Source organism: Cimex lectularius, unplaced genomic scaffold, assembly GCF_000648675.2.
Source record: "Cimex lectularius strain Harlan isolate CLEC.00 unplaced genomic scaffold, Clec_2.1 scaffold25, whole genome shotgun sequence".
Classification (NCBI taxonomy): Eukaryota; Metazoa; Arthropoda; class Insecta; order Hemiptera; family Cimicidae; genus Cimex; species Cimex lectularius.
The window spans coordinates 1410497-1432791 of NW_019392633.1; the positions used below are offsets into that span (position 1 = coordinate 1410497).

Genomic DNA, 22295 nt, shown 5'->3' on the forward strand with positions numbered 1-22295 from the left:
TGGATATTAAGCCCTCCTGTACGAAAGAAATTGTGTTACTTTTTTACTTCCATTTATAACATATTTATTTCTACTCATTAGATTTTTCCATGTTGTCTGCGGTGTGATGAACCTGAAATTTGGTTATTAACAAACGTTTTGTTCTACCCCACCTGACTGGGTTCGTCTGTCAGGAGTGTTTCAGCATTTTGTCATCTTCAGTGTGCCTAATGCAGACCAGAATAATAGTAAACGACCAAATTTCAGGTTAAAGTAGAACTATGAAAATGAGTTAATAGGATTTTTTGTAAAACTTAATTATACTACATGATGTGTTAAATAAACATTGGCTCGAAATACACCATTTTATTTTAACATTTAATAATTTTATTGAAGTAATTGAATATAATAATGTTTCTATTTATTTTATAAAATAAAATCAATAATTTATCAACTAGTCTTTCATTTCATTGGTAGCTACCCTTTTTTAAAAAAACAAAACAAAAAAACAATGAGATAATCTGTACATTTCCATTAATAACCAACCGCTTATATACATAAATTTTTTAAAGAAAGTAAAACATCTGTGTATATATAATAAGTATTATTGCCAAGATGTATAATTTAAAAAAATAAAAAACAGAGAAACAAGTAAAGCTACCAACAATTTAAAAAACAACTCAGAATGCTTTTTCAACTGTTTTGTTAAAAAATATACTTAGATACATTTAAATATTACAAACTGCATTTCCATTACATTTCTGTATGCTCTAGAAATTACATAATTAAGCATGTATTATACATTTAATGATATTGTTTTTGTTTTTTTTTGTAAAGCCATTTCGGCAATTAAACAATATCATATTTGTCAGTGTAGAACACAGTTTCACTTGAGTACTTGACCGGTGAATCATCATCGACCATTAAGACCTCGACAGCCTGTAAGAAAAGAGCGGGCATTTTAAAAAGCTCAATGTCGACATGCGTGAAAAACTCACCTTTAAGTCAGCATAAGGGCTTTTTGACACAAAAGAAATACTTAGTGGGAAGAAATCAGATGGTATGGCGGTGCCAGCGGAGAACTCCAAAACTCCAGTTTTATTGCTATTGTCAATAACAGGGAGAATCCATTGCAAAAGGTTTCTCCTAGACTCATGTTTGTACTCTCCGTCGCACTCAGTAACCACTGGTGAACAACCGATTCTTTAAAAAAAAAATAAATAAAATAAATAAAAAAGTCAATTAAAATTTGTTTTTGGTTTTTAATTGTTGAACTGTTCACAATCAAATGGTGTGATTAAATATTATTTGTACACAATAATACAAGCAATATGTTAACAAATTACTTCTGCAGCCTAAAATATGCTTAAATACTACTCACGGGAGAGGGATGCTAATAGTAACATCGTTAAGTTCTAAATGACGATGTTCCAATCCATATTCTATGTTCACATCGCAACCTCCTTGGCCATTTTCCGATGGCCAACAGTTTACTGAAACATTATAATTGTATTTAAAACTGAATATTGTTGAGAAAATAAAAAAATTAGCTTACTTGTCAAAGGAAGGGCTGATTCGTCTTGGGTCTGATACCTCCATTTCAGCACACCAACGTCTATATCTAACGGAAACGGTTTGCTTGGATTTTTAAGGCCAATTTTCGATTTTGATTTAAAAAGTTCCTTGTCGACATTTGGATGCGTCTAAAAATTAATGGGAAATTTTGTAAAACTGCTAGTCAGTACAAAAGCCAATCATTACCTGTAGCTGAATTCCTCTTGTGTCATTATTATCTAACCCAATCCTGATCCGAGCCCATTTTTCATTTGTAATGCGTAACGTGACTAGCCCGTGTAATTCAAAAGTTTGTACACCGCCATCACGGCCGACTTTGACGACAATCTTCTCCTCTTGTTTGAGATGAACCCTGCAAAATTTCCTTGTAAATACAACTTTTCCGGACGTGGTTTCGATGGTTTCTTACTCCTCTGTGTTCGCTATCGGTGTGACCGGGAGTTTGGTGGTTACAGGTTTAGCTGAGGTCTGAGGTGAAACAACCCTTTCACCTTCTGAGACCAATTGATCGACAAACGACTCAACATCCCTTGACTTTCCCCCTAGTTTCATTGCATTGACCGAAACATTCGACTTCCTGCAAATTAATAAACAACAATCATCTCACACAAATATTGCTTTTAAAGTGAATCGATCTATTAGAATTTTAATAAATCAATTTGTATTTAACTTAAACTAAAAAAGGAACAACCTTTGATTACATTTCTATGTAGTTATTTTCAATTATTACTAGGGTGATTATGTTTTGCCAGAACTTCTTTTGTTATACTTACATATTGTAAGGGTAGCTATTTGAAGGCTCAACTGGTGTTTCGACAATGGGGTTCGAGTAAGTGGATGACGGTCCAAAGCCACCCATGCTTTGAACTGAGGAAGGTTTAACCCCCTTCTTTCCCGCCTCCATCCTAAGCCTTTGCAATTCTTTGGCTTTTTCTCGCATTTTATTCTTCGCCTCTCTCTCTTGGGTCTATAAACACAAACGCATTAAAGGATAAATAATTATACAAAATAAATGTACGTCATGTATAAAACTGCACCTGTCTAACTGCTTGATATACTTTCTCTTCGTGAGAATCCATCTCAACGTACGTTCTAATCTGCGAGAGATTGACGCTCTCGCGATAGCCTAATGCGACTATTTCATCAAAAGCAAATATTAAATCAAAACCACTAATGGCTATTTCAGATTCATCCATGCTACGACAAAAATCAGGTATCTATAGGGGAAAAAAGCAACACATTCTTAGATTAAACACAAATATAAAATAGAATAAATAAATGAATGGCGGAGACACTCTATTCACCTAATTCCTATATATAATGAAATGTGTTAATGCAATTGAGTTGTAAAATAAGTCCATAGCATTTTGTGGTAATTCCATTTTATTCCTTTTGGGTTATGAAGCAATATGTGTTTAGTTGTTACTGCTTAAAGAAAAAACCGCAGCTCAGACTGTTAGGAAAATGAGTGATGTGTATACTGATGACACTGGAAGAAAGTACTGTCCGAAAGTAGTTCGGTTGGTTTAGAAATTGAAATTTTGACATAGAAGGTAGAAAGCATCCCCTTTTAACCATTGATGATGACCAAGTTTAAAGTTTTGTCACAAATACCAAACACCATACAATTAGGTATACCCTTATGTTTGATTCTAGAGATAGCCAAACTTCACGAAAAGTTCATTATTTAATAAGCTTCCAAACAGTATAAGAATATCCATAACCTCTCTGATTTCCCCCTACTGAGTCTACTGACTTACTGTATATTAATTGTTGAAAAATGTGCAATAAACGATCATGGCTCAGGTGATGATAAGAAGAACTGTTTGGCTTTTAAGATTTATAATTTTATCCAGAACAAATAATAGCAGGATTTACAAGTATTAGAGATTTCAAATTGTTTTGAAAATGATGACCACTACGTCTGACACATCCATGCTCTTTTTCTCATGGCACCTACAGTTTCTCATGTGGATAAATTGGTTCTAAGTTCATCAGATGCTTCGAGGATTTTAATCCTTAAATCTTCAGCACAAGTACGTGCCTAGTTGAACCAGAAATATCCTACATGGTCTGATAGGGGAGAAGTAATCCTATGGCTATCTCATTCCCCTGATCTGATTGTTATGGTTTATACATGAAAGATATATATATATTTTTTTTCTTTTTTCAAGTAAGGTAAGTCCATGGAAAAATAAACAAAAAATCGTAACTCATCACGGACTGAACATAGAGACTATACATTGGAAATTGTTGCAAATAGGGTATACTATCACCGAAATTTTTTCCACACTATCTCTAGGACAACCTGAATATATAATTTAAGTACGAACATTTAAAAACTTATCAACTCTTAATAATTTGATTTTTTTTCCTCTTGAAATTTGAATTATTTTTGTGGCCCTTTGGGTTTTGAATTATCAAGAGTTAACTGTAGTTTAATTATAATTTTCCTGGCGGTTTTACTTCTATTGCTAGTTTATCTATTTATATCATTTCCCTCAATCCCTAAATGGCTTCTGATCCAAACAAGTTGGACTGTACTTAACTCGAGGACTGCAGAGAAAACTGAATACTTCATTGCACAAACACCTGAGAATTTTTGACAAGAATTATATGGAAGATGGCCAGGTAGTGTACAAAATGGTTGCCCACAAGAAGTTGTACAAATTTCAATTGACTTTACTGTAAATAAATGTTACAGAGTTATATTACAGCCTGGTTATTATGAAATCTATTGTTCAAACCATGAAAGTCACAATAAATTAGAAGTGGTTTGAATGCTACAAACCGATTCATATGTTCATCTTGCAATTACCAACATTATAAAAGGTTAATCTTTATGTAAGATATTGGTTGAAATAACATACATACAATTTACATAAAGATTAATTAATTGAAAGATGTTATTTGGTCAATCGGACACGGAATCTAATGAATTATAAAAGGTATTGCTCCGGCAGTTTGGCGAAAGACGTTAAACCCGAAGCAGTAAAACCACAAAGAAGGGATGTGAAACAATAAAAGTTTCCTCACCACTCTGGAAAAAAGTCTGAGTGTTTCGAGGTCCTCAAGAATGTTTGAATTCTTGGTCGTAATCAAGACCATGTAGAGTTTCTCAAGCGGCTGGTAGACATAGCGCACGGAGTCAGTCTCGACGAAGGTGTGCTGCTTGCCGGTCGACATGAGTTTGGGGAAGGCGGCCAGGAGGCCTTCGATACGGGCCTTTGTCATCTCGACGAACTGCCTGGAGATGAGGGCTGGAAAAGACAAAAAAAACCGTCAACGAAGAAGAAGCCAGGGTCCGTCTACCACCCGATGGGCGTCCCACTTACTTTTTCCGGCCTTCGTGCAGACCGCTGCCGCTATGAGAACCTGGAAAATAAAAATAAAAAACTGTCAGCGTGCCGGGCAGTGCTTGTGGACCACGAATTTGACGTTTTGTCATCCCCGGCTTGGGTGACCGCGGGATAAACACAAAATCGTCTCTACCCAAGCAATTTACCATTTCTGCGAACCGGAGATGAAACTTTCTTTGGGCGAAATCAGTCAGAGCAGTATCCCTTCGGTAAACATAACTAGACAGTTGACTTGGCAAAGTACCGAAACTCGAAAGCAGCTGTTTACGGGGTATGGCCGACGGCTGACGTGTTCAAGACACGAGTCAGGCTCTCAGCGAGATCTAGACAACAGGAAATTAATTAGTCGGCAACAAGGCCCACGACATCGCTTAAAACGTCGATCTCCTTTTTCAAATCGATCTTGCTGAAAAGAAGGAGCAATTCTTCGTCGGATAAAAGGCGAGCAAGAAGATGGATCTTCTTCGCGATCCGAAGGCGAAACCCAAAACTAAGTTATGCCGGTTGCCTCCACAATTCAAAATCAACGTTTAGTGAGTTTGTACATTGAATTTATGTCATTCCGATGTTTCAACTGTACATAAACATGTTTTTATAGGTTTTCCCGATTCAGCCAAGCAGTCATAAGGCATGAAAGATTTTTAAGGGTGGTCGTATAGTAATTACCTCATGTGTAACAAAACATTTCTAAGTACCGTGTTACATTTCTTCGCGTTGAAAAACGTAAAACACAGTGAACGCTGACGAAAACAAGAATGCAAAGATTTCTACTACAATACTTTGTTATTGCGGGATCATCGAAAGAAATTAAATATTCGGCTTTCCTCCAATTCTTGTTTACCCGTAAATAATGAGTGTTAGACGTAGATTAATCGGGGTGAGTTTTATACTGCTCCCTTTAAGAACTGTTGTTTCCAGTTATCCACTGTTAAAGCACACCGGTGAGTCCTAGTTCATCAAGGAACTTGATTAGTAGGCCCGGTTTCAATGGTTGAATCTCGTTTCTCCTACTGGAAATGTAGCACCACAGTTTAGTAGATGTGTTGGTGTTTCCTCTGCTTCTTTACTGAACTGCGCTTGCCGTGTTGGGTTATGCCATTCTTTTTCACATGTCAATTTAGTTCGCAGGGTCCTGTTAAGAATCCTATTAAAATTCACAGTTTTTTCCTGCATCCTTTAATGCATTCTGTTAGGAAGTTGTTGGATTGTTTGTGTCCTATGTGTAATTTTAATTGTTTCCACATTTTAATTTTATCCTTCTGTCTGAGGTGCTCATTGGTAGATGAATTCCTATGCCCGAAAAGGAGTAATGCCCCATCAGCGGGATAGCAGTCTCACATCTGCTGTTCTCAAACATGGGCTATGTTTTGCATACCTAATTTGTTTAGTTTAGTTTTGCAACTCAGCACCATCTTTGAGCTAATGGACTTACTTTTTTGAAGTTTGAACTTAGCTCTTTGATGGCTTCTTGGCTATCTTATAGGATAGCTATTTTTTTTTTGTTCCCTTTATTCAGATTGAATCGGGTACATCTCTCGATTGCGTGAACCTCAGCTTGGAAGATACTGGTATATTTTCCCTTGGGTTCTGAGAATTTCGATGCAGGACCGAATACTCCTGCCACAGTATCTTCCTGCTAGTTCGTTCTAGATCCGTCTATGTACCAGTATATGGTGTCATTTTTAAAGGAGGTGTTTATCTCTTTTTCCCATTTTATTTTGGTACCTGTTTTTTAAGAATAAAAATAATATCAAATGAAATCAAGGAAGGGAAAAGGGAAACTGAAAGCGAACGTTAGGCGTAGCAGAATGGAAGAGCATAATTAAACTTTTTGTGCAAATGTGATTAATCAGTACAAAAGTAAATAAAGGAAGTTAACAAAGCTTTATTTACTATATATTTTGACTACGATAGTTCCTAATTTCCTGTAACTAATGTAGAAAAATAATGAATTTAATTTTAAACTATATAAATTGAGTGGTGCGTTAAATTTGTCCATCAATGTAATATTAGAAATATGAGTTGTGAAACATAGATCATTAGAATGCCAAGATCTTTGAAGGAGTAAAATCGATGTGAAAGTATGTTGGATATTTTGTAATGGTAAAGAGTAGGAAGTTCGAAAATAGGACGACGAGGGCGGGAGACGGCAAGGGCACCGCGTTGCGGACGATAGGCCAACCCGGACCCGGGCCGACAGTCGTCAAGAGGAACGGGAAAAGATACAGTCTCGGGCGGCTGCTCCCTCTGAGGTGGACTGTACATCGGCTGTGAGGTTGAGGCGTTTTCTCATAGAGGCCACCTCTTCGGCACCTGTTGACCTTTGCGTTTTGAAAAATCGACGAGGCGCGGGATTCGGGCTCGCGGGAGCGAACGAAGGGAAAACCGGTCCTCCCTCTTGTTAATCGCGATTCGTGCTCGACGTCGGAGCTCTGAGAGCCTCGAAGATCGTGTACAAGGCCTGAATACCGGTTGAAAAAGTGTCGGAAGGAGGGAAGGACCCCCACCCGGATCCACGTTTCACCTGAGTCGGCTTTGGCCTCGACTGTACAGCGCTTTTGGCTTGGAACGGTTTTTCTCCTCGGACGTCTGTGTCTCGGTAGTTCGTCGGTGAGCCGGGAGTGAGTGCGGACCCAGAGGGAAGATCGCAGCAAGAGGTGGAAGGAAAGTCGAGAGACCAAGAGCGGGCGCGATGGCAAAGGCTCCCCCCGAAAACGCCCCGATGATCGGCGCGTACGCCTTCAAGGAAGAAGAACTCCCGTTTTTTACAAAGGCGAAATTGTTCGTCTTCAATAAAAATACGGGCGCCGTCCTCGGCAGGACACCGACGAGTTGGGGTGAGTGCACGCCCACTTTCCGTTACACCTCTTTTTCAGACTTTCCTCACCGGCCACGACAGCCGGTCTCATTTTTCCCTTTCGAACGGCCCGGGTAGATTTCCACCTTACGCTCTTCAAATAGGGCAGCCGACCTCCGTCACGAGGTCTAGCCTCGAGTATTTTTAGCGAGGAATGACGTCGAGTAACCCAGTTGAACTCGGACCGAGAAGGATTCCGACTGGAAATAGAAGTCCGCCTGGGGGTGGAGAGAATCGTTCTCAGACGCCGGCGGCCACCGACGAAAGGGGCCCGATCTCCCATTTCCACCCCTTCCGCATTTCTTATTTCAACAGAAATAATTAAATTTGCCGTTACCGTGTCAACCAATTGCTCAAAATCCGGCATTGGCAGCTTTAATCCAATCGTAGGAGAAAGGAAAAAAAATAATTATCACAAACTTTTCTCCACTTATTATAATCGTAAAGTCACTTGCAAAAATATACCAAAAAAAGTTGGAGTCTTTTTTTCATCTATCAGCTTGTAATAGTATAATTTCGGACTGCTTTGCAAAATTTTATATCACTGTCGCTCGCTAAACAATCGATTTTTGAAAAAATATTTTTCTTTGTTAATTTTTGTCACTTTTAACCCTTTTTCTTGAAGACGTTTCAAAAATTTTTTTCGACTACGTTGTTTCGTTATTCTCAAGTGCAATGTTTTGTTTTTTGAATATTTGAAAATAAACAGTTTAACATTACACGTTCTAAATTCGAACAGTATCAAGAAAAAGGTCTAAAAATAACAATTAAACAATAGAAATGATGAAAGAGAGGTTTTACAAAAGTGAAAATTAAACAATCCATAAAAAAGGTGGGAAAGGCCAGAATAAAGAAGTATTTTCTATTTCTGTTTGTCATAGTTGACCCCATAAATTTTTAACATAGTGCAGTGATTAAAATTAAGAACGATCCGGTATCCATCTGAAGGAATTTATGTATACTGTGCGTTAAACTAGAAGACAAAAAAAAACTTTCAGAGGATAAATTTTCTATCCGTGACTAGGCAGGCGTCATCATCACTAATGTAATATTTCAATATAACACGCCTTTTCGTTTTGGCCGACCTGTAGTTTCACGAGGGCTTTGCGCTTTGTGAAAGGGCTTTCAAACTGTGGTCAAGTCTCATGTTGCAGTCGCAACTTGGCGACGGTCGTGACCGTAGTGGTCATGGCGACGCGCCGCAGAGGTGCCTCGTACCACAAAAGGAATACAATTTTTTTCTCTGATGTAAATTAATAATAAAACATCACTCTGAACTTTTATTTCGAATCGTTCGAACAGTTATTTTCTTACAAACCACCCTTGAATTTTAATTCAGTAAAAAACGATTGGAAAGCGCTTGAGAAAAACGGCTCAGGGATGTGTAGGGATTTTAAAGAAAATAAAATTATCAAAATGTGTATTGCAAATTATCAAATAATATTAATCTATATAAGAAATATTAATGCTAGTTTAAATTGTCGTTTTAAGTCACCCTTCAGAACGTTTTAAATGCAGATCAATACTTCGTGCATGTATTTTTATATTATATGCACTTTTGTCCGTTAAATACAGGCCCGTTGGAAAATTCAATAAAACGACCTTATCCGTAATAAGAATTTAATTGTAGGTCTTGTCTAAATATTTTATTTTTGTTGTATTTTTAGAACTTGGTCGCAATCGATGTGAATTAAGCATTTGTTTGCTCTCGAATAAGAACAGTCAACAGTGTGTCCATGAGCATTTTCCAGTTTTTTCACTTTACCTGGAGTCTCTCAATCACTGGGTTGAAACGATTTTACTTCGTATCTAAATCAATCCCGTTTTTAGTTAGCGACGTTATTCTTTAAAAAAAATCTTCCAATCGAATTCAGCATTCAAAACGTAATAAAAGAATCGATAGAGAATTTGTTATGTAATGCCGACATTATTTTTGACTCACGTTGAGATCTTTTTCCCGGTGTGAAACCCGTAAAATTATCAAGTCATTTTAACAGCAGTAGCGAGTCCATGATGAATCATTGTGAAAACTCGCGTCAATAATGAACTGACGGATTGAAGATTCTTATCCAAAAGAATACTTATTAATACCGTCGTTTGAGAATTAGTCAGAGCGAAATGTATTGCAAACAATGTTAACATAAAATACAGGACAAGGATCAAAATACAGTCCTTGATGACTGAAGTCATCGTGGGGAAACTACTCCGGCAAGTTTTCATATATGACCTCGTAACGTTCGTGTTGATACGGCTCAATTGATTTCTTTTTTGAAATTTTATCTGAATCGAGATGTGACGAAGAGATTAATATTATTACAACTTCATTGCCGGTCGCTAAGCGATAAAGCGTTCATGAAAACAATTCCTTCCAGCAGACATGCAATGTTGCAAAATGAATCGTGCAGTCTAAAAGGAAATTAGTCCACCACCATGGCCTATGGCTGTTTGTTTAGGATTAAGATTTCAATTAATTTTTTCGATCCGTTTTATATTTCGTCGTCGTCCATGGCCACGAAGGTGAGCCGGTCGTGTGAAACTCTTCAAATGCAAATTGTATCAGGTTTTCGAAAGGCTGACGGCTTTCTAAACAGATCGAATTAAGTTTAAGCTCCGATTATTTGTAGTGACATAATAAGCACGAGGAGATCGTCGACGCCCTGATTTGAGTACCACTGAGATGTAGAGGTGACACTTGAATGGTAAATTGGCCTACTATAAACCAGTTAGTTTTCAACAGTTTTATTTACTTGAGTTAAATGGATGAAAGGCCTGGCTTACAAAGTTTTCATCATTCTTGGATTATCATTTTCATTCACACATTTTTTCCTTAATTAATAAAAATATGCCCAAAATCTTCGTTAATTTGTTATAGTGTCATCGTAGGAGTGGACTGAATGGATTTATCTCTTGACATGAATGATGTGTGACTTGTACAAGGGCGTTATTTACACATATTGTCAATGATGATCGACGATATTAATAATATAAATAATCGTAAAGCCAGTTTGTGCCGATGTTTCGAGTGGACACGCTGTAGATATTTCATTGCTCTAATTTAAACGGTGATGGTGAACCCGTCTGAACGCCTGATTTTGGCCCACTTCTAAACCGTATTTTTTTTTTTTTGCCCAAGAATAAGCCTTGGGTGTCTTCCAGCTCGACTATATCTCCTCGATATGGTTCTTTTAATGATGCCCATCTGCCAAATTTGGCATATTTTAAATAACTGCTGGTGATTTGCTCTCTCCCTTCAATGCGTACGCTCAGACAAACACACGTCGACAACGGCACATATTGCTCATTAAGTTTTGTCCACGCTGAACAAACATTGAAGGAAAAAATCGCGATATACATGATGTATCGGATATTTTTAGGATCATTTTTTTTTCTTTCAAAAATTACATAAAAAACGGTAGGATTTTGCCAAGTGAAGTTTGAAATAAGGCGAATAAAAGACAGACGGACACGAGGTAGAACCGGTTTTTCGAAAAGTGCTAACGTCCCAGAACGAACTCATGACAAATACACTGTCATTTCTTTTCAAGTCATCACGTACTTTTCAATAATCCGACCATTCTTTGACTTTTGGTGTTCATGGCTGCGCAATTTTTTAGTCTTATTTAATATAAATATATCTGTTTTTATGTATTTATAATATTTCTATTAAAAATTCTATAAAAGCTATGAGGCGCACTATTATATGCATTTTACTAAAAAAATAACTAAACTTTTAAAGTGGAAATATTTTAAGTGTAATGACCATAATCAAGAGAAAATAAAATAATTGATACTCAAAAAAGAAAATATGCTTATTTTGTAAGTCTGAAAAGACTTTTTTTTCAGTTATCAAATCATACACAAAAGGCGGTAGTTTTTATTAGAATTCTAGGAACTCTGATAAACCGTATTCATATTTTAACTATTTATTATTATTCTGTTATTTTATATAAGTGTATACCTAAGGTTTTTAGTTGAGATAAAAAAAGTCAGTGACACGAGCGGGATTCGAACCCACGACCTTCGGCTTGATACGTTCCTACTCTACCACTTGAGCTATCGTGACTTCGATCCACTCGGGCACTAACTTCCCATCTCAACCCCACCTTTTGAATTTGAATTTTGGTTCGAATCCCGCTCGTGACACTGACTTTTATCTCAACTAAAAACCTTAATTAATTAAATGATATTAATTGGTCAAGTGGACCACGAAAAATAGTGAATGTATACCTAAGTTTTTATACAAGTGGCGTATATTTCCATCATTAGACATACGGCTTAGTCTAAGATCACCTTTGTCGACATACATCTGCCATTAAATCATTGTATTATTGATAGAGGTATTGACGAGTTTTGGAAGCTTCGAGGATTATTCGAGATTATTCAGTATATATTGTAAAATGAATTGTTGCTTTTGCATCGATGTTAGCATTTTGAACGAGAGATAAGAACTTCGTTTTCAGTAGTTACAACGTGAGTCAACATGCGAGTTTATAACGCCACAATTGCAAACATTTACGAAAGCTTATGTCAATTATGTTATCCAGATCCCTGCAAATAGAGGACTGTAAACTGTGTACACACTTTTCCCGAGTCTCGTGCCTTTGTTTAGACCGGATGGTGCTGTTTCCAAAAGAGAACGAAAAAAAAAGGTTATTATGATTGATATCGCGCCTTCTCACGATTTTTTATTGGTATTATGCGTTTACTTTCACAGAATATGTGAACCCTCGATAACTTTATTTTTAACAAATGGAGCAGGAAAAAAAGACCTCGGTGGTAGGGTGTCGCGACGCTTATCGATTTGTCACATGGGTTCGATTCCTTCGTCGCCCATGGATTTTTCTCTTATCTCCTCCCTGAAGTATATTAATGACTTATATAAAAAAAAGCTCGTTAGTGTGAGACTTTTAATAAAAAATACTAATAAAACAATACAAATTCTATGAAACGCACACTAGAATAGGTAGTTTTTTTGTTAATATTGCATCGTACGATACGGTTGATTGGAAAATGAGTGGTGAACTGACTCGTTTTACATCGATGAAAATTTGTGTCATTTTGTAAAAATCCGTGCAACTGCAATTTCTCGAGTGTTGCCGTATCTTATGAACAAGTAAATCATTTTGGACCGTTATCATGACAAATTATGAGTTTTTTATCGCGAACGAAGGAAACCAAATCACGTAGTCCAATTACAAGATAAAGGGTTTTTGTAAAATTTGCAAATCGGGTTGATTAAATTAACCCTGATTCGAGTGTTTCTGAGGACCCGAACGGTCCTGCTTGAAAGCCCAGCGTGTACGGTTATAGAACAAAAGTTAATTAACGGCTTCCTGGAGTGTCTAGTCTTGTAGATGAATCGGGGGATGGTCGTCGGATTGTATTTTTAAATTATTCTAGCTTTCGACTATTCCCGTCTAGACCCATTTGAAAAAAAGAAAACAGGTGCGCCCTCCCCTTGGACAAGTCTTCCCCATTAGCCGGGGAGGATTCGAAAGTCTGAAGAACATATTTGTCACAGTTCATCAATTCACAATACCGTCTTTTTAAAAAGGCTCAGGTTTCTAAAAGTGACAGACCACTTAAAGGATGTTCACGTCTAAGGTTGGTCACCGTACAAGGCAGCTATTTCGTGTATTATCTTTCTCACCGTATTTCATTTTATACTTGAGCATTTCAAGTAAGATTTGTATTCAATCAAATCATCAGGATAAATTCAAAAAACCTGCTAGTGGATGGACCCAATAAGTGAAACTATGTCCGTTCAGCATGTGTTCACCGACTCGCCGATCAACCACTTTTACGAAATATACGAATTTACGAAAATAATCTTTGGCGCACACTCTTATTAAAATTGAATGTAAGGAGAATGAGCTTTTTTTATGAACAGAACATTATTATATTTAGTGTAACATCGCATATATGAACAACCTGTAAACATTACTTTCACAATGGAAGGAATACCATCGGCAAACAACGTGGAGGAATATCGATCATTATTCCTCCATTGAAAATAAATGTTGCAACCCTTGCAGAAAATTATACATCTCACGATCAAAATGTAGTACAGTGAAAATTGCTCGATTATTAAAAACGACACACTGAAGTTGGCAACAGGTCCGAATGCCGTTTGGCAATTTTTTTCTGCGACGGATCGAGAACAACTGTAGAATATTTTATTATTGATCGCGTGTCATAAACCGGTCTCGGATTGTAATTAGGTTGAGGTTAAATATTCTTAATTAAAACGGCCAGAGATGTCTACCGGCCTATTTCGGGGAACAAGAGAATGAGTCCGTCGGATTCTTGCAGACTCAGCAGATTGACTTCTTAACGCAACAAAATGTCCTAACGTAGTTGTATTTAAATATAATTCGGCCCTGAAGAAGAAATAAAGTACGATAAGGATAACTGACTACCAAATAAAAAAATAACTGACTCGAGCAAAATAATACAATTGATACTACACATTTATTAGTGGCGTGTGAGAGGGTCGATAAGTACTCGATATTTCGCCATCACCCTCAATTAGGTTAGCTATCAATTATATTGTAAGGTACAAGGTGAGGGAGTAATATCGAATACTCTACCATTCTGAGTAAATGGTAGGAAAAAATGCGTTAAAAAATGAGCGAGGGTGTGATGAGGGAGGGTTTGGATCCTCCAACTGAAGCGTTAGAGGCTGAAACGATGTCGATGCCTCTCGATCCTAACGTCGGCGGTTGGATGGTTCTCGATGCATATCGTATTTATTGTAAAATACAAAAGCTGGAATTGCCGGTGAATTGCGAGAAGTGATAAGCTCAATTCGTACATGTGTGTATGTATTACATATGTACATCTGAGGGCAAAATTAACGCACCACCCTTAAATTGCATGTAGTTAGGATTATTCATATTTAGCATACCAAAAATAGGTTTGGTTGTAAAAAGAAGGCATTGAAAAAGAAAACTTTTATTACCTAGCCTAGTAAAAAAATAAATTTGTTTAAATAAATAAAAATGTAAAAAGAAACTTTTTTGTCCACTTTAATAATGAATATTTCCACCTCTGGCACGAATCACGTCCGATAAACGCCTTTGCATTCCTTGAAAAAGATTGCTGATAAAATCCCGAGGAATTCTTTCCCATTCACCAAGAACCGCTTTTACCAACTCGTCTAGGGTGTTAGGACTTAAATTTCGCCGACGTACTCGTATTAAGTTGGCCCCAAAGGTGTTCGATTGGGTCTGAATCTGGACTTCGAGTACACCTATGAAGTTGGAGGTCTTTCTCGCAAAACAACCGATTCGGTGCGGGCTGGAAATGCGACCTCAGAACATCACTGACCCACCACGGATGTCACCTGCGGACTCGTATAGCATGGGACGTATCTATTTCCTGAGCATCTCCATATGAAATTACGCCTATCTGAAGATTTGAGGCCGTCTCACCTCATCTGTAAAGAGAACTCGTCCCCAATTTTCCAATGTCCAATTTCTTATCTCATTTCTCGTATTGCTGCGGTTTCTTAGAGCCTGATGAAGGATGAATCTATCATCTCTATGTGTAGACCTAGGTCCTTGTAAAAGATGGCTGATAAAATCCCGAGGAATTCTTTCCTATTCATCAAGAACAGCCTTCAACATTTGAACTACATGTTCTTCAATTGTAAGTACCCCTGTGAAGTTAGCTATCTTCCTCATAAAACAACCAATTCAGTGCGGGCATCCAAGGAAATGCCACCCCATAACATCAATGAACCATCATGGAATGCCACCTGAGGAACCATACAACTTGGGCGTATCTTTTTCCTGAGCATCTACATATGAAACTACGCCTATCTGAAGATTTGAGGCCGTCTCACCTCTTCTGTAAAGAGAACTCGTCTCCAATTTTCCAATGACATTTTCTGAGTTGTGGTAAGAAGAGGTCCACGAGTCGGGTGCCGGGCCTCGAGGTTATTTTCACTGAGCCTATTATTCGAGGTTATTCACAGTTCAGGAAGAAATAAAACAGTTCGGACTTGTTTTATCAGATTTCTTATCTCATTTCCTGTAATGCTGCGGTTTCGTAGAGCCTGATGACGGATGAATCTATCGTCTCTCTAGGTCGACCTTGTACTGGCCTTCTAGTGTGAAGTCCTGTATCTCTGAGCGCCGAAGAACCCTTCCCCTTATAGTAGAGTGATTTACTCTTAATCTGGCATCTTCGCACTGGCTATATCATCCTCTAAGATTGCTATGACCCCACACTGTCATACTGACTCAAATGCCTGGAGCCAATGAAAAGTTTTAAGGATAAGAATAATATGAAGTGAAATACATCAAAGGAAAAAGATTAACTGAATGCGATCTTTAGGTGTGGCAGAATGGAGAGGTATAATGCTACTTTTTGTGCAAATGGGATTAATCAGTACAAACGCAAATTAAGGAAGAAAAGAAAGCATTAAATCCAAATGAAATTGAATTAAGTTTATGTTGTGAAGGCATTTGCGAGTTGTTAAAAAAGTAGTCATGTCCGAAACAAACGATAACAAAAAGGAAAATTTAGGAAGTAGGAATGAGTATGTATGATGTATTCCTTATCATATTTTCGATTTAATCAATACAGGTTTGTTTGACTGCTACCAACAATGCTAGAAATGAAATATCGAAGTTTCAAAGTTTACAGAAGGATATAAACTCGTTATACTCTGTGAACTTTCATCCATGAGCACAGGTCGGCAATTAGTCGAGGGGCGACCCATTGCTTAGAACAATACGCCCATTGTTGCACGTCCCATTGTATTTTTATTATACGCTGCATGAATTGCAAAACATGCAAAACGCTGAACGAAACATTTTGATAGTCATGAACAGTTAGAAATTCCTATATCGGGACGTTCGTTACTCTACCCGGGCACGTCCACTTCACGTCCCTGATTGCATTTTAATAAACGACAAATTCTAATGCAATAAATTTTCCCTCTGAGTATTCACCAGCATCAAAAACGAAGGAAGCTTAGCGAACTAGTGTAATAAATCCAGAAACGACATTATGACGAATTACCCTCTGATATGTCATTGCGGGAAAGAACCAAGAGATAAAAATTCCATTTGATTCAGAGCTGACCTACTATCTTAAAATTTGTTGAAAACTCGTTGGCATTGTGTAATATTAACCCAATCGTTTTCGATATTATAGAGATCAACAAGTTCATTATTTAGTTTTATAACGTGATAATGCAAGAGGAGTGAGATTCGTCTATTAGGGTTTGATTTCGTTAGAAAATAAGGTCGTCACTTTTTATACCTAAAATTCGCTTAATGTTAAGCCTACTATTTAAGATTTACACCATATAAGTTTTTCCTTCACTATTTAAAAAAAAAAATCTACATCAGTAAAAATAACAACTGTACTGAAGTAAAAATGTGTTGCACCCCTAAGTAAATTAAAAATTAGTAATGATGGATAATCTGCCCAAAACGATATATTCATAAATAAAAATAACATGTTTAAATACGTGCGAATAGCAGAATGGAGCAAAATCTGGCGCCTTAAGTTACCGTTTTCTCTCCGAAATAAAACATCGTACAACATTCCTCTAATTCTCCTACCTCCAAAAACTGACTGTGTACACTACCTTGAGTTCTATCTCGACTCATATCTAACCTGGAACCGACATATACGAACTAAAAGGCAAGAATTAAACTGATGCTTCGGACTATACCATTACCATCAAGAAAACACGTATTAACAACAAATACTTTATAAGACATAACTGAAACCGATTGGGGCATACGGATTAAGAACTATGGGTCATCGCTAAATTTTCAAACATCCAAAGAATATGGATGTGGAAATTTGAACAAATTGAATCTGTATGAATGAATACAATCCTTCCATCCAGTTTCCTCAACCGTTGTCAACGCTCCCTAATAGATTTTATCACTAACATTGACAATGATCTCCAAATATCGTTCGTTCAAAACCTAATTCCTAACAAATTTTCTAAATGCCAAGAAAAACTTTCCTCTCATCCTAATCCATGTCCGACATTACCAACCTCTACAGCCGAGTATGTCGACTGAAACAGAGATGGCCCCGGGACCTCCCCTGGCAAAAAAAGGTTGCCGGCTCCCCTTAGGATGTATGTAAACCATAAAATAATATTGCCTCTCATTACATAATACATATCATTTGTTCATATGGTAATTGAATTCATTAAAAAAAATAACGTCAGTTTGTATTTGTCGGTCCTAAAAGAGGATTCATCACGCCAGACAAACACGCAAATAGCCTAATGGAATTACCTGTTAGTCTGAGTGATTCTTTACAAATTTATTTGAAGAATTCATTTACAAATTTACAATACAAACTTTGGTTTTCAATTCTTTTTTTCCTTCGGAAGATTGTACTGGTATTAGGGGGGGGGGGGGAAAACAACTTGGAAGAAAGGAGAGTAGAATAAACAAAACTTGTTAGTTGACTCTTAAATTGTGATGTAATGGTTCGATTTTAATGAGTCAAATCATTAAGATAAAAGTTACATTCCAGTTTCAGAACAGCGACGAATCTATTGGGTTGTCCGGAAAATAATGCAGGATTTTGGTATTAAACAAAAAAAAAGAAACTAGTTACTTTAAAGCAATGTTCTTTAATCAAAATAATTTCCCATACTCTCAATACATTTCTCCCAACGTGTTGGTAACTTATTAATTCCGTCTGAGTAGAATTCAGAATTTTTAGAATTGATAAAGTCAATAAATGCATTTTCCAGTTCCGTTTGATTTTTGAATATTATGTGTTGTAAGTAGTGGTCCAGGTGTCTAAAAAAATGGTAGTCAGTAGGCGAGAGGTCCGGAGAGTAGGGTGGGTGAGGCAAAGTTTCATAGCCAAGCTCCAATAATTTTTGTGACGTTACACGTGACACATGTGGTCGAGCGTTGTCATGCAACAAAATGGGCCCTTTCCGATTGACCAAAGAGGGCTTCATTACTGCCAATTTCTGATGCATGGTATTAATTTGGTTACAGTATGATTCAGCATTGATGGTTTCGCCAGGATTTAAGAAGCTGTAGTGTATTAAACCAAATGAAGCCCACCATACCGTAACCATTACCTTTTTTTGATGAGTTGGGGGCTTTGGAGCTTCTCCTTTGTCGAGCCACTGTCCAGCACGTCTAGTGTTATCGTAGAGAATCCACTTTTCGTCACATGTAACAATTCTGGCCAGAAATGGGTCATTTTTGTTTCGACAAAGAAGTGATGCACAAACATCAAAGCGCTGATTTTTTGGCGATCGTTTAATGAGTGTGGAACCCAATTTTCGAGTTTTTTCACTTTTCCAATCGCCTTGAGGTGGTCAGCGACGGTCGTTTTACTGACTTTGAGTTGCTCTGCAAGTTCTCGAACAGTTGTTTTGGGGTTTTCTTCCACCACTGATCGCAGAACATCATCATTAAGAGAGGAAGGCCTTCCACGACCTTCTTCATCTTCAAGGCTGAAATCTCCCTCCCGAAATTTTTTAAACCACCTTTGCACAGTGCACTCATTAACACAACCCTCGCCCCAGACTTGGTTAATGTTTCTAGCCGTTTGGGCTCCGCTTCGGCCGAGTTTAAACTCGTAAAAGAAAATCGTACGAAATTCTCGCTTTGACATTATAAGGATGACTGAATTATTTCCAAGTAGCGGAATGCTACAGAGGTAAACAAACAATATCATTTGGAAGAGGATTAATAAGTGTTAGTAATCCTGTAAACGTAAACAGAATATTTTATATAGATTTTTTTTAATGAAAACTTAAAATCCTGCATTATTTTCCGGACAACCCAATACGTGCGTTATGAAAATGCAATATTTGGATAAAAAGCCGATGATTCTATCGACGCTGGTACTGTTCTGATTACATTTAAGTTGGAAGAATTTTTGTGTTTACCAGACAATGAAAAAATTTTGTTGAAAAGCGTTTCTCTTCGAAAATAGTGAGGTCGCTCAGGCGATTGAAAAAAGATCTTATCTATTAAAATGGTGTTCGTCCGTATGGAAAGAGTTCCCGTTCCTGTTTCCATTAGGATTAGACCCACCACTATGGCTTCCAGTGTAAACCGACTGAAAACACGTCAACTTGGTCTGCCCATTTCCTCCCAACGACCGAGAGTTCGTCTTCAAACCGAAACGTCTCCCTTGGCAAAAATACACCACTTGTAAAAAGCTAAATTTGTTTTGGCAGGAGTAATTTGGGCTAGATTCTGAATCCGACGGACGAAGAATAGTCCAAGGTTACCTTGATAGACTTTGGACAGATGTTCTGTAGGACTGCTTCGAAATAAATCTTTTTCTCAACTTTAATCTTCAGAATGTCATAAAAATCGTAAGCTTCTGTATGCGTGTACGAACGAAAGTGGAATACGAATCGAGTGAAATGAGAAGCTTGTATCGATAAAATTTACTTATTATTACATTGTCGATGAGAACTGAGATTTTTTTATTCATTGTTTGTCGAATTCATTGATTTATAAATTTGTATCTGCAGTGCCTGTATTTTATTAAAGTGAGTTGTCTGAAGCTAAAGGATGACTCAACTACAGTTGGTTCTTACCTATTGGCGTCAATTGGTTCCGAACCTTCGTTTGTTTAGTAAACTGTGCATTTGTACTGTGCTTTTAGTCACCTTGAGTAATAACTACTTCACTATCTTTTATAAAGATAAAAAGTCATTTCAACAGACAATCCGCCAAAATATGGTCGTTAACAAGTCAGAGTGTATATTTTTTGGCAAGCCAAGAACTATGCAACGATGCAAAAAAAAGTCAAATCCACACGGCTTTGCCCTGTTTGTTGTTGATTCGAAAAATAAAGCCCTTTGCAAACTTTCACATATCCGATCTCGGACACAGAAGATGTCAATCCGTTTTACGCTGGGCCAGTTTGGTCTGCCATTCCAAGCTATCAGATTAATTTAATGGAGAGTAGGTTCTAAGGTATACTGATGACGGGCCAGTTACAGGTCTAAATGTTTCACGAAGGAAGATATTCGGTAATTTGGACCAGGTCGGATATCCTTGTACAAATGACGAACCTTGTGCATTTGAATGACAATGGTGTCTATCGCTGGTGCAAGTGGAAATCCAATGCGGAAAGACTTTATTTCAATTATAGTTTTTTAATCGGCGCTTAAAAATGCCGGCAGAATAAATGATTTATTCAAAAGAGCCTGTCTGTCGAAGTTTGGCCTTTCGGGGAATGGGTAAAAAGGAGTTAAGCAAGGCAAGACTGGTCAGAACTACAAATTCAGCACAATTCTTGGTTTCAGAACGGCTTCTTTTGTTTTATCTACCGCCTATTTTAGTTCTTGCTTACGTACAACAATTTAATTTGAAAACAAGTTAGTTTTGCGACTGGCACTCAGCCACTCTTTGTCATCCTACTCTATTTTCATAAATTTAATATTAGATTAGACCGGTCCGAATGTTGTATTTTTCGACGCATTCCGACTCAGAAATACAAGTAGTGCGATTGTTTCCATAATCGACATCTTAATACGTTGAGCGAACTCGACCTGGCCCGCCTATTCTTTCTGGTTTTGTCAGAAGCATTTCAGCACTTCGCTGACCTATCGATCGGGGTTCTAGATCCACCGACGACTAAATTCAGCATAAACTTATCGTTTAGTTGTCATATGATTCGTACTTAAAAGTCCTTTTTTTGCAAGTAGAACAACATCATAAATTTATGTAAAACACATATTACATAACTAACCTAATTGAGGGTCGGTGGGGTACTTAAGTATTCCGCCAACATTCCTCTTAGCACTACACACAGACACAGACAGACTCACGCACGCACGCACGCACGCACGCACGCACACACACACACACACACACACACACACACACACACACACACACACACACTGTTTTCGGTCTTATTAACCAAATTAATTATTTTTATTGATTTATTATTTTTTATGCAAAGTATGATTCAGTTGAAAAATTATTGTCATGAGCGGGACTCGAACCCACGACCTCCGAATGGGTTCGAGGCCTGCTTGTGACACTGATTTCTCAATTCAGCCATAATTTGCATAAAAAATATAAAATAATCGAATAAAATTTAATAAATTATTATGGTGCATTTAGAGTGAATCTGTGCACTGATGACACAAATTAACAAACAGAAATCTGCCACGTTGACCATTGACTAAATAAATTTAATCGTTATTCAAAAACAATGTGGGCAGCTCATTAACAATTAAAAATGGAATGTGAGAAAGGCATTGACCTCAATACCTGGCAGTGTAGTTGGGCAACAATTTTTTCTTAATTCGCCTTTAACATTAACGAATCTCGATTTTGAAAAGAAATTTCAACATTTTTCAGTTCATAATAGAACTGAACACAGTAAAACGAAAATTAATAAGAGTTGTTCAATTTATATGGAGTATTGCTTCGAATGAGAAAATCATTTCGTCAGCAGTTTCGTGAACTATTCAAGATGGCCGATTGAAAAATGAAAAAATGAAAATTTGACTGCTGCTTCAATATATTGTTACATCTGGC

The 22295-nt window shown here is 37.3% G+C and overlaps 2 protein-coding genes across 2 annotated transcripts in view; one reads left to right on the forward strand and one right to left on the reverse strand.

Moving 5' to 3' along the window:
• Positions 1-801: 801 nt before the first annotated feature.
• Positions 802-5225, reverse strand: LOC106668834 (coatomer subunit delta). The gene is made up of 11 exons (XM_014397970.2): positions 5060-5225; positions 4890-4929; positions 4591-4814; positions 2592-2771; positions 2328-2521; positions 1964-2131; positions 1741-1906; positions 1535-1682; positions 1361-1472; positions 978-1182; positions 802-918 (listed from the first exon to the last, which is right to left on the reverse strand). Exons 1-11 carry the CDS (start codon positions 5060-5062, stop codon positions 829-831), a joined length of 1530 nt encoding a protein of 509 aa, XP_014253456.1. The 5' UTR covers positions 5063-5225; the 3' UTR covers positions 802-828.
• A 2303-nt stretch (positions 5226-7528) lies between these two features.
• The window catches only part of LOC106668799 (sodium/potassium-transporting ATPase subunit beta-2-like), a 32545-nt gene continuing 17778 nt past the window's right edge, over positions 7529-22295 (forward strand). The window contains exon 1 of the mRNA XM_014397905.2: positions 7529-7750. Coding sequence (XP_014253391.1) covers positions 7606-7750 — 145 coding nt within the window. The 5' untranslated portion in view covers positions 7529-7605. The remainder of the gene's footprint in view (positions 7751-22295) is intronic.